This window comes from Lathamus discolor, chromosome 6 (assembly GCF_037157495.1).
Source record: "Lathamus discolor isolate bLatDis1 chromosome 6, bLatDis1.hap1, whole genome shotgun sequence".
NCBI lineage: Eukaryota > Metazoa > Chordata > Aves > Psittaciformes > Psittacidae > Lathamus > Lathamus discolor.
Window position 1 is genome coordinate 17,862,659 of NC_088889.1, and position 18,503 is coordinate 17,881,161.

The 18,503-nt window shown below is 39.3% G+C and overlaps 1 protein-coding gene across 5 annotated transcripts in view; it reads left to right on the forward strand.

The window, feature by feature from the left end:
• SIPA1L1 (signal induced proliferation associated 1 like 1) overlaps nucleotides 1-18,503 on the forward strand; it is a 227,194-nt gene that overhangs the window by 179,425 nt on the left and 29,266 nt on the right. For 4 of the 5 annotated variants that reach the window (XM_065683010.1, XM_065683013.1, XM_065683011.1 and 1 more), the window contains 4 exons: nucleotides 367-943; nucleotides 2,001-2,275; nucleotides 6,778-7,050; nucleotides 16,650-16,799. In XM_065683010.1, coding sequence (XP_065539082.1) covers nucleotides 367-943; nucleotides 2,001-2,275; nucleotides 6,778-7,050; nucleotides 16,650-16,799 — 1,275 coding nt within the window. The remainder of the gene's footprint in view (nucleotides 1-366; nucleotides 944-2,000; nucleotides 2,276-6,777; nucleotides 7,051-16,649; nucleotides 16,800-18,503) is intronic. The other variant, XM_065683014.1, reaches the window with a different exon arrangement.

Consider the following 18,503-nt stretch of genomic DNA (forward strand, 5'->3'; position numbering starts at 1 on the left):
AGCTAGCCTTTGTAATAGTGCTAGAACTTTTCTGTTTATAGTAAAAACAAACAAAGTTCTGAACTCCCATACTTGAATGATTATCAAAAAAACCTCACAGTTTTGGACTTGAAGCTTTCTTTTAGCTGTGGTACTGAGAATGACTCAAAAATACCTAGATACAAAAATAAGTGGCCTTCTGTTTATACAGTAAACAGAAAGGGAGGACATCATTAAAAAAAAAATGTAAATATCGCATATTGCTGAAAAAAAGAAAAGAAAAATTCAGAGTTTAGGGAAAAAAGGTAATGTATTTTCTGTATTCAGAACCTGCTGAATTTGCATATAGTGAAAGACTCTGCTTCCTTGTTCTTTGGTTTCTTTTAGTGTTGCTGTGACAAGATCCAGAGATGTACCATCCTTTGGTCCACCTATTCCGAAAGGTGTCACTTTTCCTAAATCAAATGTGTTCAGGGACTTCTTACTAGCCAAAGTCATTAATGCAGAGAATGCTGCTCATAAATCAGAGAAGTTTCGTGCGATGGCCACCAGGACCCGTCAAGAGTACTTGAAAGACTTGGCAGAGAAGAATGTCACCAACACACCTATTGACCCTTCTGGCAAGTTCCCCTTCATCTCGCTTGCTTCAAAAAAGAAAGAAAAGTCCAAGCCTTACCCAGGAGCAGAGATCTATAGTTCTGGTGCTATTGTATGGAGTGTCCATGCAAAAGACTACAGCAAGGGTATGGAAATAGACTGTCTCCTAGGCATCTCTAATGAGTTTGTAGTCCTCATTGAACAGGACACAAAAAGTGTGGTGTTCAACTGCTCCTGTCGAGATGTGATAGGGTGGACTTCAACGGACACAAACATCAAAATATTCTATGAGAGGGGTGAATGTGTTTCTTTGGAGAGCTTCATCAGCAACATTGATGATATCAAAGAGATCGTCAAAAGGCTGGAGGTTAGAACGTGTTCTCTTGTTTGGTTCCAGTTCTTTGCTTTCTTCTCTCACCTCACTGCCAGGAAAGGCTTCAACTTAAGTAATGCTTGGGTTCCCTGAAATTGTTCTGATTATCATGAAATCTGTAAGGGCTTGAGCCGGTTGTTATGTGTGTCTCAAAACTTACTCCATATTAAAAAAAAAAAAAAAAAAAAACCAAAAAACAACGAAACTGAGAGCCTTCAATTGCATAAATTGCTCCCGCACAGTAAACACAGAAGTGTCACCTTATTTCTTTTCCTTGTTTTCTTCCCCTTTCTCTTTTATAGGCTTGTTATCTTGTTTCAAATGAAACTGTTATATCTTTGAGACTGACTTACTATATTTGCAGTAGGGTGCAGTCCCAATCCCTATTGCAACATTCAGATATTCTCTGAATGCATGTGATAAACTAAAAATGTAATGAAGCATGGTATCTCTTTATAAAATATCTGTCTATGCTCATTTTTATCCAGTTCGGTTATAAATGAATGTGTTATGTTTCACTGTCTTTTCTAAAATTTCACAACTGTATTTGTATGATGACCAAAAAAAAAGAGAAAGCCAGGCCTAATTAAATTCCTCTTGGCAGTATTCATGATCATGAGTGTGTAGAAGAGTTGGCATAGACCTCAGTGTGCTTAGTAGCTGCCAGCACATTATAGTTGAAGGTAATCTTGCAGTTTACTGAAACAGCTAGAAAAGTAAAATGGTTGTTTGGTTACTAAAGCATTAAGAGATGCTTGTATAACTTCATGTGTTTTTTCCATGGTGTGCTGCCATGTATCTTCTAAACTTCTTGTGGTTTCAGTAAAAGTTTTCAGGCAGAACTTGGGTAATCAGACTAATGAAAATACTAGTTTGAGTGACAAGACCTATTTCAGCTGTTACGTACCCAAGACTGTGCTATATATTCCTTGATCGTGTCCCCCCCATTGTCTTGGGGAGCTGCTTGGTTGAACAGAAATGGAGTCTTTAAACCTTTACTAGAGCTGATGGTCTCTCAATGCATTAATTCTGTCTTCATTTCAATTTATAGCTTGTGACTAAGGGCTGTGAAACAGTGGAGATGACGCTGCGTAGGAATGGCCTGGGTCAGCTTGGTTTCCATGTAAACTATGAAGGCATTGTGGCAGATGTTGAGCCCTATGGCTACGCATGGCAGGCAGGACTGCGGCAAGGCAGTCGGCTGGTGGAAATTTGCAAGGTGGCTGTAGCCACTCTGAGCCACGAGCAAATGATTGATCTTCTCAGAACATCAGTCACAGTGAAGGTCGTCATTGTCCCCCCATATGAGGACTGCACACCACGCAGGTATTGTGTAGTAGCTGCATGTGGTCTTGAAGCTACATCTCGATTTGTGGGGTCAGGGAAGGGGGTGGTAGAGACAAACACCACAGAACCCAAAGCAGGCTCCAAAACTCATGGCGTAGTTTTAATATAGCATCCAGTTTTGTAAGGTGAAGGACAGAAAAAACTGCCCATATTCAGACTCCATGCCCCATAGAATATCAATACCGAATATTGTAACTCAATAAAATGTGCAAGGAACCTTGTGTATCCTTTAAATTCCATGAATTTAACACATGGAAATCGACCTTTTGTTGACAGTTGTGTGTTTATGATGCATCAAAATTAATTGTACATTTCCCTCCTTCCTTTTCCCTTTTGTTGGTAGTTTTCAGTGTCTGCAGATGTAATTCTTGAACGCTATGAATAGATTTATGTTCTACTGTCACAAATAAGTAAGGCTGTAGATGATAAGAGTTTATCAAAGGTATGGATCTGCCCAGAGAAATCGCTGCAAATTGTAGTTCTTTCTTAGAAGTAGATCTTGCTGCATCTCTTTCAGTTCCCATCTGTGTTAAGCCTGAGGCTTGTGTCAATTGTATTACTGCTTTTATAGCTTTAAAATGTGGCCTAATGGGAAATAAGCAGCAATAAGTGTGGTTTTTTTTTTTTCTACATTGGACATCAAGTCACTCTTTTATTTTTTTTCTTGAACTCACACTAAAGCTTTTTACAACTTTTACTACTCCCATCTGAACTCTCTGCAGTTGTTTGTAGCATTCAGCCACATCACTGAATCTGATTCCTGTGTTCCTGGCATCCTGTATTAATATCTTGTGAATGCTATATGATTAAAATGGGATGATCTTTAATAGACTAAATTTGCCTATGGGCTAGCTCAAGGTTTATGCTTGGCTTGCCAAGAAGCAGCAAGTACAGTTATCAAAGTTCAGTATATTCCTTTCAGTGAGAAACTGAGAGAGCATTTTGCACTGCATATTCTAATCACGCAATGTCTTTATAGGGGTAGATGCTAAATCTTTATATGCTTAAGGTTGGGCTGAATTTAAATGCATATTTATTACATTGCTATGAAATTGTGTCTCCAAGCAAAGACCTTGTGCTTGCATAAGAGAAGAATCCACGTTTGCTTTTACTGTGAGCCATATTAACTCCATTTGCAACTGGTAGCAAAGCGGGAGGGGAGAGAAATGGTGGTTTATTTGTCCTTTAGTTGTCAGTGGAAAATAGAATACATGTCAGGGATTAAAATAAGCAGTGGCATAAGGTCACCTATGAGATATTTGGAAAGCTTTTGTACAGTATTTAGCAGCCCAAGCAAATGGAAAGTTCAGCCGCAATCACAGCAAAAGGATTAGAGCAGAAAAATATATGTGGAAAGTACAGCTCCTATTATTCCTGAACTAAATTAAGTACAGCCAAAAGCAGGCTTAGCTTTAGTGGATCCAAATGGCAGTAAGAGAAATTACTGCACTTTTTGAAATACTGTACTCAACATCAGTGTGTTTTGTTGTCTTGTAGTGACAAGTGAGCAAATGTTCATGGTGGGTTATTGCCTAGTTATAAAACTTCATAAAGCAGCTCCCAGTTGTGTTTGCTGTATCCCAAATCATTAATGTTTAGGAACTGTCTCGAATTTGTAGCTATTCCACATATATTACTAGATATTCTACTAAAGTCTTTGCACAGAGCAATTTCTCTTTTGGCAATCAGTTTTCCGAAATTGGAGTCCTTTCATTGTGTCCTCTGGAGGTCATTTAGTATTTCTGCTACAGTAACTTCTACAGGCTGTAACTGAAATGAACATCAGTTCTGCTTGGTGTAGTGCATTCAGATGAGAAGCAGTCGCTATCCTAATAAATTGGTTGGCAAAGAAATGATTGGCATGAAGTTGGAGAAAGAGCAGGGGTGCAGTTAAATAAGATGTCTTGCCAGCAGGCACATGTACAAGGTCAGTAGCAGATATAAAATTATATCCAAATACTCTGATTCATAATCTAATGCCCTACAGAGGCAGGCCTTGTTATGGTTATATCTCTCTACATGACCATTTTAACATTGCTACTGAAGTCATTTAGTGGACTTATTGCTGACCTTGAAGTTAATGGTACAGCAGCAAGAGGATATTGTGTATTCTTGCTTCTCAAACTGTAACTATGTCTGGAAAAGAAACACAAACTACTAGAGTATGTAATCAGTAGGGAAATAATAGCAGACACAAAATATGATGAGAAAAAATAAGGGAATAAAGATTTTAGTTAGGTTGTGAGCGGATTTTAAAAAGAAATCTCCCTTTCATCCCCATCTGCTGTGCAGTGGCCTGAGAGCACACAAGCACTTCCTTTGAGATGAAGCTGAACTATGTGTGCTTCAGAGCCATACCACACCTCATGCCTTCCGACTGTTACTTGATTTGCATGTCAAGGCTAGAGGGTAGGCCAAAGTAAAACCACAAAATGTGAATACTGTGGACAGTAAGACCTCAGAACCAACTGTTACACTTTCCCTACTTCTATTAGACTGTGCAACTTCTAGCGTCAGCATAGACAGGTAACAAGTTACCTGTTTTGGTTTGTATTTTAGCTGGGAAGAGATAAGTGATATTTGTCAAAATTAATGGTGTAATCACTTAGAGGATGATTTAGAAGTAGAAAATGTTGCATTGATTGTTTTGTTTTCCTTCCCATTAGATAATGATGTGTAGATAAAGTAATCACAATAAGAAATTAACTTACATAGAGGTATATACATTTGTCAAGGGAAATACCAAAATTATCCTCACCAAAGATAAAGGTCACATATATTTTCCAAAATCTTTCATTTTAAATGCATACAGAAGTTTGCCCTGTATCTTATGTGGACTGCATTAGTCCACATAATAACCTGTTTTACTTTAGTTTTTATGCTGTCCTGTTCCTGTACCTCCTCGGGAAGCAATGGGCATCTTTTGGGCTTGGCATTTCCATTTTTTAGCCGCCTTTGCCTCAGTCTTTGATAGTATTTAATAGTATTTAATAGTATGGCCAGTTGTTCTTCAGGTATCCGGCCCTCTGAGCTGGAAGATGAGGATGAGGAGCAGAATGAAGCCCTTGTAATCCAAGGGGAAATGGTCATGGACTTGCTACACTACTGAACGCACACAAGTCTATGGGGGCAGATGGGGTCCACCCAGGGTACTGAGGGAGCTGGCAGAAGTGCTCACTGAGCCACTTTGAATCATTCCCCAGCAGTCCTGGCTGACCGAGGAGGTCCCAGTTGACTGAGAGTTAGCAAATGTGATGCCCATCTGCAGAAAAAGCCAGAGGGAGGATCCAGAGAGCTACAGGCTTGTCAGTCTGACCTCGGTGCTGGGGGTGGTTATGGAGCAGATCATCCTGAGTGCCATTGTGCCGCATGTACAGGACGACCAGGTCATCAGGGCCAGTCAGCATGGGCTTATGAAAGACTGGTCCTGGTTGACTGACCTAATCTTCTGTGATAAGGTGAACAAATGAGCAGATGAGGGAAAGGCTGTGGATGTTGTCTACCTGGACTTGAGTAAAGCCTTTGATGGCATTTCCCACAGCATTGTCCTGGAGAAACTGGCTGCTCATGGCTCAGATGGATGTACTCTTTCCTAGGCAAAAAAACTGGCTGCATGGCTAGGCCCAAAGTGTTGTGGTGAATGGAGTATACCCAGTTGTCAGCTGGTCATAAGTGTTGTTCCTTAGGGTTTAGTACTGGGGCCAGTTCTGTTTAATATGTTTGTCAATGGTCTGGATGAGGGGATCAAGTGCACTCTCAGTAAATATGCAGACAAACACTAAGTTAGGTGGGAGTGTTGATCTGCCTGAGGGTAGGAAGGTTCCACAGAGGGATCTGGACAGGCTGGATCAATGGGCCAAGGCCAGTTGTATGAAATTCAACAAGGCTAAGTGCTAGGTCCTGCATTTGGGTCACAAATACCTCATGTAGTGTTACAGGCTTAGGGAAGAGTGGCTGGAAATGTGCCTGGTGGAAAAGGGATCTGGGGGGTTTGGTCAAACAGCCAGCTGAGTATGAGCCAGCAGTGTGCCCTGGTTGCCAAGAAGAGCAAGTGATAGGGTGAGAGGAAATGGCCTCAAGTTGAGCCAGGGCAGATTTAGACTGGATATTAGGAAAAAATTCTTCACTGAAAGAATTGGCCAACACTGGAACAGGCTGCCCAGAGAAGCAGTTGAGTCCCCATCCCTAGCAATGTTTAAAAGACATGTAGATGTGGTGCCTGGGGACACGGTTTAGTGTCAGACTTGGCAGAGCTGGGTTAATGGTTGGGCTTGATGATCCGACTCAATGTTCTTCTTCAACCTAAACAATTCTATAGATCTGGGATTCTAAAATTTGTTAAATATGTTTATAAAAAACAAAATCTTACATTTACTGTTTCATAGAATTGGTTCAGCTTCTGTCTTCAGATTTCTGCCCTTGTGAGCAGGATATATTTATTTTATTTTTTATAGCAGCATCTTAAATTTCTTCATTTCCAGGAGTTCTTCAGAAAACTACCGTATGCCGGTGATGGAATACAAAGTGAATGAAGGAATGTCATATGAATTCAAATTTCCCTTCCGGAATAATAATAAATGGCAGCGAAATGCAAGCAAAGGACAGGGACCTCACGTGGCTCAGGTACCATCCCAGATACAAAGTCCAGTAACATCTAGGATTGGGAAAGGAGAAGGGAAAATCGCACCTCCAGAACGAGCAGCCAACATCCCTCGAAGCATCTCTAGTGATGGGCGCCCCTTGGAGAGCAGGAGGTATGTGTCGTCTTCACAAATGGCTCAAAATCTTGTGTGGAAAAAAGTACAATAGATTTGTCTGAGTTATCTGAATATTGCTTTTAATCTTCATTTTAATTAGTTATAAGGCAACATGATTATGAGCGAAACATTAGCCAAGAGGAAATACCTATCCTGGCATGATTAACCACTAAATGTGTTACAGGATTGTCAGGCTATGCTTCCCTGTGTTGGATGGTATTGTAAAACTGCTGAATAGTTATTTAAGTTTCAAATGAGTTACCGTCAGATTTTTAGATCTAAGTGTTCCTGAACTTCTACATTTTGAAGAACTTCTCTGTTTTGAAGAATTAGGTTGTTTATAGGCCTGGTGGGATTGCCTGAAGCTCTCAAGGCAGAAATAGCATCTAACGGGATGTTTAGCAAGAGAATTCTGACCGGCATAGAAAGCAAATTTATCTGATTTGGGAGTTTTCAAACTTTTTAGGCTAGAGAAAGGATTGTTTTTAAGTTTGCATTGCAGGGTGGTTTGGGGGTTTTTGTTGTATTTGTTTCTTTCTTAAACTAAAAAACTAAAAACTTTTGAGCTAAAAGTATTAGGCACATCCTGTCACAGCATTTTCATTCTTTCACAGGAAAAGGTGTATTTGATAACATTCAAATGAACTGTCATTGTTTGAATTAACGCAACAAGTCTATCACAGAGTCTGTTAAGAGGGAAACAAGCTTGTAGCTTGTATTTCTTACTTTGAACAGTTTCTTAAATTAAAAAAAAGCTGTAGACAGATTCTGATCATGATTTGCATCGCTGAAAAATATAAAGCAGTGAAATAAGATGCATATTGGAGAAAATTTAAAGAAAAAGAATGTTCAAAGATGCTACAGCCAAGACCAAGAAAGTACAAAGGTGAAATTGAAACTTATGTAGGACACATTATTAAGAAATTCTGGTAGTTGGTAAGGACTTCATTTTCTTACTTACTTTTTCATTAGATGCTGTTATAATTCTGCACTCAAACTGATTGGAAAGTGCCCCCCCAGTTGTAGCTTTGTATAAGTTCAGTAGATGTATACTTAAAGTTCCCATCAGTGTGAGTAGCAAAAGAGAATTTGCCACACTGAAAGCGCTAATAATACCACAGTCAGCCTGATAAGATTGTCCATGAAAAAGGTTGCGGAAGTCAGGGAGACACTGGACTCTGCTCTCTAATGGCATGTTTGTTCCAACGTAACAATTACACGGCTTCAGGCTATATCTGTCTGTTACAGCTGTAGACAGGCCAATGCTGAATTTAAAGGAATAGGAGTTTGGATTGTTGGGGTTTTTGCCTGCTCTGTCCGGTGCTGTGGACTCTCACTCCGTAGTTATGGAGGAAAGCATAGCAATACCTGAGCACAGTTTAAGGCAGTGGCAGAGGATCAGTTTCAGTTGAGCTGATGCTTTTTCCAGACCCTTCCATCTTTTCCTGGCATTAATCAAAGAGTTTTGTCTAGAGTCTCAAGCTGGCAGTTCCATGACTTGTGCTGAGGAGAGAGAGCCTTTGGCTGCACAGGGAGGCGGGGTTTTAATAACTGTGTTTTTCTTGTGCGTAAAATCCTATGTGGGCAACGTTGCATACCTAAAGCATCCAAGATTTATCGAGTCACTGGCTGCTAAAGAGGGGTTTAGGGCCTGACAAATGTTTGCAAAGTGAAAATTGCATTTCCATATACATTGCATATTTATTTTCAAAATGTGAACCTTTGACTTTCCATTCCCTTCATTTTCAAGGCATGTAGCTGGGGTGCTTCTCCTGTAGACATTCTGTTAGCAATTTTTTTTATCGTTACTCAAAAAAGGCTCTGTTGGATCTTTTCATCCTTAAAAGTGTATTATCAAAGTAGCTTTTAAGTGTGGCTGGAAATATTTTTTTTTTTCTTTGGAGGCCTGAAAAACGTCTTTTTTGTCTGCTAAACATGTTAGTCTTGGCTGGATCAAATTTAAATATAACAGCAGCTGCACGAGGTTAATGTGTTCCCAGTTCAAGTGAAGAAAAATACATTTTTGGCATTTTAACAGAATACTGGAGGGGGAAAAGGCAATAAGCTCACTCCAAGACTCATTAGTCTGTTCTCTGCATGATAAAAGTAGTTTTGCTTTTGCAGAAGCTCAGGTACTTACTGTGTAAAATCCCTAAAATCAACAAAGGTGAGCTTTTCATAGCCCTTCTAAATGCTGTCTCATTTATTTTTTTTACCAGTAGCTCACATTTTTCATGGCATAAAGTCATCTCAGGAGGGGCTGGAATCTCTGTGTTTCTGGTGCAGGTAGCAGCAATGGTGCTCTTCTGTGCTTTGCTCTTTACAGCTTGTTCTTTGCTCTTTACAGCTTGTTCTTTGCTCAGCTGTCAGCTGGTTGGAGAAATGGAGGACCAAGGGTAACCTGGTAACGTAGGTACCAGGATCTGTACTGGTGGTCCCTGTGATCCAAAAAAGGTCTTCTAATTAACATGACTATAAACAGTACCTCACCATATACCAGATAGATACTTCAGTCTATCTGCAGTGTTTGTTCTGTAGAACAATTTTAAGGGGTTTTAGAAAAAAAATCACTTTTGTTATGGCTTAGTAGCAATGCAGCACAGATACCTTAGATTTCCTTGCTACCACTAGAGCTTCACTTCTGAAAAGTGTCAGTGTGGGTGGAAACTAACCTCTGAGGATCACCATCCATAAATAATTTCACTTCTAAATTATAGCTGTAACCTCAATTTTAATCTTTAGTTGTGGTCTGGGTAACACTATCACTTGTGTTTCTGTGCTGAGCCACAGTTCAATCTTGCTGATGTTTGACTTAATACTTGGTTTGGGGCTGGATCTGGCATTTATCTCTCTGTGCTCCTGCCTTCTGACTGCACATTCTTCATTTATTGAGCTGGATGCAATGACAGCAGATCTCATTTGCCTCTAAGGAACAGCAATCTATAGTTTGTGATCTGTTTTAAGAGACATGGCAGCTGAAAAACCCATAGTAAATTGATCCATGTGGCTCTTTGAGCTCTGAATCTGGGGTGATTTTTTGAAACCAACACTGATTGCAGTTGCCCAGGACCACAGAAGTTTGGTACCATCATTAGCCATAGCTCCAGCAGGTGGGATTTCAGAGAATGAAATAGAAGCATTGTATTTCTGACATATCAGACCTGATATTGTATTCACTTTAATGCTAACAAATCAGCAGTATATCCATGACATACAATTTGGGGGATTTAATTTAAACAAAACCAGCATAACAGGCAGGTGTTTCACCCTTTGAGTACAAAGTGCTCTCAGAGTACAGGGAGTACAAGTATAACTCTTTGAATTGCCTACCAGTGATACTTGACTCATGATCACTCTATGTAGCTAGAGGCCCTAAATGCGCATACGGAGTGAAACTTCAGTCCATTTAAACATGCTAAATTAACCAAAAGCTGTATTACTGCTCCTGAGAACCAGGAGGATTTCACCTCGTATATATAAATAATCTTGCCTTCCTGTGAAGACTTCTGTTGTAGGTGGGAGAGTAGCTTGCTTGACAGTCCCTTGACAGTCCCTGATTCCGAGGTGGCAAATGGCTAGTCCTATCCCTAACTGGCAGAGTACTTAAATTTGTCTTGTATCTTTCATCAGCAGAACCAAGATCCTGGTGGTGTGGCTTCTCCATGTGCAATAAGCTGTAGCCATCCCAGAGGCTGGTACGTGATAGGGGGTGGGATATACCCACTCAGTGCTGTGCTCTTTGGCCCAAGTGTTTACAAGGTTGTTCTGGAAATGAGTCCCAGTGTTTGACTCTGTTCCAGTGTTTGACTCTGTTCTTTCTGGGGTGCTGTGTCACCCCAAGACTTGTTTCTGAAGGTCCAGGGCAGTATCTTCATGTATCCAACTCACTCACTTATGCTTAAATTCTCCCTGTTCCTCATAGTAACCTGGCTCCTTGAATGTATTCATGATAGATGCACATATTTGTAGGCAGGAAAAATAAGCTGAAACTTTATTGATCTTGTATCTCTAATGTTATTGCAACACTGAGAATGAAAAATTTAATAATCTAAATGCAATAAAATCTGAATTATGGCTTATTTCACAGCATTAATTAGTCCACATGGGACACAATATAGGCTATAACCCAGAGTAAGTATCAAGGTGATACGTTAAGGAAAACAACAATAAACCACATATACATGAGGTATGCCAGAGTTAATGTTATTGGAGAAGATGTAATTTTAGAGCTTGATTGCATTCTCCTCTGCCACCTCAATTGTCAGGTTTTGTGTACGCATGGTTTCTATACCTTAAGAAACAAATGCAGGCAAAGGAGATGAGCTAGTGTTAGATGATAATCTCTTCTTAGTTAACTTACATTGGAACTAGTCTTAACTAAAACTTGATTCAACAGACATCTGAAGTGTGAAAACCAGTGGGCAAAGCATGTGGCTGGACTTGTGCGCTTCAGTGTGCAGTTCAGCACTGTTCCAGATGAAAGCTCAAGGCTCTAACTAAAAAGTTTCCAAGTACAGTCAATAATTTCAACCAAATGGAAAACTGATTTATGGCATGACTGCAGTCAAACATTGGCTGCAAAATCCCACAGTATGTAAGTCCTCACTGAGAACTTCGGAGTACAGCCCTGAAACTTCATAACTCTTTGAACAATGCCTGTGGGTAGTCAGTGACAGTAACGGCCCCAATAATAGTTTGTACGTTAATTCCTGCAGATAGATTCTAGATTAAATTGTCCTGATATTATATAAAAATCCTAATCTGCAGCTGTTTAGTTTGAGTCAGTGACGTTTTTCCTAATACAAACAAGCAAGTGTCGGTGTTCATTTTGCTACCTGTCAAGTAAGCATTGTAGCACACACGTTGCCTACTCACAGGGCTTGAAGATTAGCTATTTTGAAGTTTTCATAACATTTTGCAAATTAAAGCATGTACTAGCATGAGATGATGTATTACACATTCCCTGCTGGTGCCAGGACCTAGAACTGGCTGTAGCAGTGGAAACCAAGGTTCCTGAGTACACCTGGCTGTAAACCCAAGCTCCTGTATAACAAAAACTGTTGAGAAGAGCCAGGCCGTGTCATGTCAAGAATTGGTCTCTTGTCTGAGAGTCCACCAGAAGGGACCAGGGGAAAGCATAAGAAATGCTTACAAGTAGAAAGCAAGACTTCTTGCCAGATCTGCCAGTCTCCTGGCTGTCTGCTATTGGAGATTGCCTGAAGCCCGATGTGTTTCACTGTTGGGTTTAACAGCTGTGGATGCTATCTCTTCATCCAGGTGCTTGCTAATGGGGCTCTTGAGAGTTTGGTTTACTACTTGTTCTTTTGTCAGGAGGGATAATGAATAATCACTGTTTGCTTGATCCAGTATAATTCACATTTGGAGGAATTGAAGCAGATACAATAAAATTCTCTATAATCTGTGGAGCCATATAGCCTACTCAGTGTTTCTTCATACGGAAGTCATTCTTTACCTCTTGTTGTCCCATTGCCTGCTTCTGTATATCTTCTTATGATACATGTTTTCTGAAGAGCAGTGTTCAAATTGAAGGAAAATATTTGAACAGGTATACAGTGTGGTATATGAGAAGTTACAACATAACAGCATAATTGCATTTTCTGTTTCATTCTCTATCCCCTTCCCCAAAATTGCTGATGCTCTTTTTTTCCATCTTGAGCGGTTTGGTTTCTTTGTAACATGAGCATTGACTCAGTGTTTTCACTGAACTGTCACATCTTACAGTATTATTAGGACTGCAGAAATCAATCACATGGAAGGTAAGCATGCCAGAATTAAGATTTGCTGTGCAGTTTTATTCAGAACTCTTGTGTAACTGTATTTTCTGATGCTTCCTTTGATTAAATTATGAGAATGTCTTTTAACAGAGGACATCTGCCTCATTCAGTTCACACAGTGGATGCAGCTCATTAAAGAAGAGCTATTTAATATTTTATTTTCCTCGTCATTACTCCATCCCTTATTTACTGGATGGCATTCAAATCCTGCTGTAAAGATGTAATTACTAATTCCTCTCTAAGCTCTATAGTGGTGCCCATTACTATAGTTTCTGAATGCTTCATGGGTATTAATTAAGTTTAATTTCCAAAACTCTTACGTGAGAAGAGATGTCTTTGGCCCTCTTCAGATTAAGAACAAAAGTAGAGAGAGAAATTATGTTCTAATAATTTGCTGTGTCTTATATTGGGCATCTCATACTTGGAAGTGTGCCCAGCATTGTTAAGTTTTTATATATTCAAATTACAGCTTCACTTGACTTCAGCTGCTTTGGTAAGTTTTCAACTCAGAAGTAGATGGGGCCTTGGAATCAAATAAGGCTTTTGAGAAACTTGCAGTTAGTGACATGATTGAAAAGTTTTCTTTAACGAATATGCCAGTGGTCATATTGGAGTGCTGCAGTTAAGTGCAAGAATTCCATTTGCTAAGTCAGCACTGAAATGCCTTGACTATAAAGCTGTCTTTTCTCTTCTGCCAGCCTGTGCCGCCTCCTCGTCCAAGCTGTTCAGTAATTACAGGAGAAGTGATAGCACAAAATAAAACTGCATGGGACAGAGGTCCTAAAGGAAGGTGGCACCTGTATATGATCTTATAACTAAAGACTGCCTTAGGCCATAGGCACAAAGCGTGCTAGACTGACATTTTTCCTATGGTGTGTATATTACATACCTATACATACTGAAGACATGAGGAATATTACAGCTAATGACATGGAAATTAATTTATTAGGAGCAAGAGCATGCTTTTGATGTCTGTTGTCATGCTAAACAAAATAAACATATGCCCATCCCACTCACTGCCTTCACAAAAGATGGTTTTCTTCCCATGCTTGGCAAGATTCAACAAGTCCTTTCAGGATGAACTAGATCTCTTAGAACTAAATCATGCATGGTATAATCCCAGTTCAGTTGACTGCAGTGAAATTGTATCTGTTTAATGCAATGGATGCTTGGCCTATTTTTAAATTCAATTATGGGACTCATGCACTTAACCATTTCAGAATTTGTTCTTAAAGCTGTCTTTTGAAATAGATAATAGCTTGTTTTAGTCTGGTTTTTAATTATAAATAAAAGGCAGACACAGAATATCTTAAGTATAGGGGCATACTGCTAACACAATACTCCTTTTGTCTTGGGAAGTGCCTTTCACTAGATTTCAAAGCAGCTCAAAAAGTCAATTTGAGCTAATTTACTCTAAAGTTCTTTTGTTTTGTTTAAGTTTCAGATAGAAGGAATGAAATGTATTTCACTGTTGATGTTTTTTTTAGTGCTGTTAGTACAGTTGTGAACTGTACCAACAAAATGTATTGCTGCTTTAAATAATAGGATGTCCTACCTGACTGGTTGTTCATTAGTGTTGTTCAAACCACGTTTATAATACAATTTTGTTTGCCCTTGAGGACTGTCATCTTTGTAAAAAAAGTTATAACTCCATGACATAGTTCTGAAATCTTGACATTTCCTCTAAACAGTGCTGTCACTTTTTGGCAAGGCATAGGAAGTAAAGAAAAGGCATAGCTGAATCTGGAGTGAAAATGTAAGCATTTTCCAACAGGAAATCATTTTACAGAAATTATTTGAGAAGTAATTGGTTTCCTTGCCATAAATTCTAATTTAGTACTGGGGAAAAAAGGTCATACTTTTAAATTGTGTATTGCTCAGCAAGCATAACTGAATTTTAAATGTGTGTGCCTATGTAAGTGAGTGAATGTTATTGAAAGCACATATTTTTGTTGGCTGAACTTTTTTTTTTTCTTCTTTATAAGAGTGCCACTGGGAAAGTTAACTGCTTGGCTCGTGGTTCCCCAAGTTTTCAACTCCTTGAACCATGTTCTTTGTAATCAAATATTTGGGAATTGTTGCTTGATAAATGTGAGATAAGTTAAATTCAATTTGATAGGCTAGAAAGGAATTACTGGGTTTGATATGATATTTGTAATGGTCAGGTGTTAGATCATTCCTTTCTTGTCTGGGAAAGAGAGTCATATGCATTTTACGAAATTCCAGATGGTCAAGATGTTTGGTCCAGTCCTACTGCTCTTCCCATCCTAAGATTTTGTTAGTTCACTGCTTTTGTGCAAAGTACTCAGGGGTCGAATGCACATTTGAGATATATATACACATACGCTCTTTGGATATATGTACACAGATGTAAGTAACATAAATCAGTGAGATGTGAGGGGTTTATCATTCTCGAAAGAGTTTTTGAACTTTAAAAGTTCATACACTGTTGTGGTGAGAGCTGATTAAAATCTGCCACTCCTCTACAGATACGAAGTGTCTAGGCTGTGACCTTCTAAACCCCCAGAACCAAGTTGTGTACTGAGATAACTGTGTTTCACTGAAGTCAATATGATTTTGTAATTAATAAAGGTTAAGTTGCTGTTTAACTTGTGTTATTTTTGCTAGACCACATTATCAAGATTTGCATTCACTGTAGGATTTTGATGTATGTATCTGTTTTGATGCATGATGTAATTTAAACTCTGAAATCGCTGCTGAAGTTTTGAATGGCTTCAGTCACTACCAAGTAGAATAAAACTAGCTTAGCAGCAGTGAATTTGGTTGGGTTTTGGGAAACAAAATGCACAAACCAGAAGATGATCTCAAAAAACAAAAGCCTTTTGCTAACTGCAGAACAGGATATACGAGTTGGAATAGTGTAAGTCTGCTGCTTCCAGCCATTCTGCCTGGGTGCATGTGTTGCAGTTCTAGCCCATTTATTTGCTGTATGGTTATTCTGACAGGAGAAGGCTTCATATGACTCAGGTCAGTATTTTCAGAGTTCTGGTATGTTGAGATAATTTGATATTAGAATGTTTAGTTTTTAGGGGGGATTTTAAAACTTAAACAGGGGAAGTTTAGATTGGATATAAGGAGGAAATTCTTTCCTGTTAGGGTGGTGAGGCACTGGAATAGGTTGCCCAGGGAGGTTGTGAATACTCCATCCCTGGCAGTGTTCAAGGCCAGGTTGGATGAAGCCTTGGGTGAGATGGTTTAGTGTGAGGTGTCCCTGCCCATGGCAGGGGGGTTGGAACTAGATGATCTTGAGGTCTTTTCCAGCCCTAACTATTCTATGATTCTATTTTAAGGTATTTATAAATTTAGTCCTTGTGATTTAATGTGGACAAGTTTGGTGGCATAAAGATAAGCCTGATATTCTTGGAAAAGTTTGCATAGACAGCTCGATACAGTTAGTTTAAATTCCAGGCAAGAGTTTGTTTTGAGAATTAGAAATATTTTGTTCTCTTTGGTATTTGGCTGAGAAATGTCGTACTTCATTATTCTTACAAGCAATCTGTAAAAAAAAAAATGAAGACTTTCAAATCTGGGATGTTTTTCTAGTGTGTGCCAGGTTTTTTCTCCCACGCTTGCCTCTTCATTTACTCCCCTGCATCCAGCTTTTCACAGCTGATTTCATTTCACCATTAATAAGGGAAAATGTCTGATCCTTCAGCTGACTTCATTTCTCCTGTGTCTATGATGCTGTGTTCCTTGCTGGTGTAAGAATTTGCATGATGTTGTCCATCAAGCTTTGCACTATGATATTGCTGATTTGACTGGGTGGTTTGCTCTGAACAGATTGTCTCCTGGTTCTGATGTATACGTCACGGTTTCATCCATTGCCTTAGCAAGATCGCAACAGTGCCGTAATTCTCCAAGCAACTTATCATCCTCAAGTGAGACTGGCTCTGGTGGGGGCACATACAGACAAAAATCTATGCCAGAAGGGTAGGCACCAGACTTTTTTCATATTCTTTTTAGGCAAGTCTTTTGTTCACTGTTCCATTTGTTGTAATGTACATTAAACTAAAGGAGTGCTTCCACAGCCTCCTGTCAGCTGTTGTTTACACACATTAAAACATGATTGTTTTCAAATATTATTGTCATGCTTTTTGGAAAAGTCAAGTTTTAAAAATCTCTTGCCCTCCCCCTTTTCCCTTTGTGACCTAACCTCTCTGATTCTAGTCTACAACTGCTTAGGTTACTATACAAGGGGACCTTTATGTACTTAAAAATCTTCAGTAAAGGTACTGGTTTCATGTTGTAAATTGCTTCATTTCACAGGTTTAGATTCTACAACAAATTAGGTAATAGATTTGGGACTTTGCAGTCTGTTCTTATAGTTGGAGCAAAGTAGTGTTCAGTGCAACTAAGACTTCAGCTGTGTAGGCACAGAAACTGGTAATTCATCCACAGCTAGCATCTTTTTTGCATGTTCACAGTCATCCTGTTATAAGGTGCTGTCTTCTAGCTCTCCAGAAATCTTCAAATTCTCTGAAGTGATCCAATATCAATGTAAGGGGCAACTTACAGAGAAAGAAATTAAATCTGTATCATTTTCAGAGGACACTGAAAGGAGCAATAAATCAAGTATATCCAAGAAGGGAAAAAAAATATTGGCAGCAGGAGAGCTGTATACAACATTCCAAATTGCTTCTTGTAGAGAATATAAAGGGGCAAAACTGCTGATAGCTCACACTGCAAAGCTTCCCTCTCAAGTTGTCTTAACTATGTTGCAGGTCATTGTGTGTAACTCATTCTGGTTTGGATCTTGTATAAAGTAGAAGTATCTTCTACTAAAAAAATACATATTATTTATAAAATTAAATACCAGGAACTGTTTTGCACAAGGCACTGTCTTTTGCCTGTTTAGGTGCCTGTCAGAGGACAGTGCTCTGTGTCATAAAGTTATAGAATCAGCTAGGTTGGAAAAGACCCTTAAGATAATCAAGTCCAACCTTCATCCCAGGACTGCCAGTCTAGAGAATGCTGTTCTGGCCATGTGTTTGGACAAGTGCCGCTTGTTGCTCCAGGGCACTGAAGATTTGTCTTCCCTGTCCTTCTCCTTGCAGCTCAGTTTGAGGTTTTAATTCCTTTCTGCTGTGAACCTATGTGAAGGCTTTGATACATGAGACTATTGAACCTGTTGCGGTCATTATTTAACTTTGTGCTTAAGTCCCACAGACAGTAAGAGATTTGCTTTGAACCCATTAAACTTTGCTGTAAGGAAGTAGAAGTGTGTCCAGAGCTCTGCAGCTGAAAAAAACACTTAACCTCTTTACACACTGCTTACTTCCTGGCTCATTTATGCCAGCAGAACTTATTTATTGCCTTGAATTCTGAAGAGCATCTTGTGCTCCCAATATCTTGTCTGCTCTTTTCCAGCCGTGTCATTTGCTCTACAAAAAAGGTATTGCTGCCATATGTCCTTAGACCATCACAATCATAACTGCTTGAGTAGAAAGGGACTTTCAGACACGCTGCGTTTTTTGTTTTGAATTGGCTTCAGAGCATACCAGCACCCAACCCAACCCTTTTCCATCTTTCAAGTTAATTATACACACATGTTCACTATAGCATTCTTTGAGCATTTTGCAAGTTCAGCAGAGATATGTCCTAGGAATGTTGTCTATACAGTCTTTTGGTTTTGAA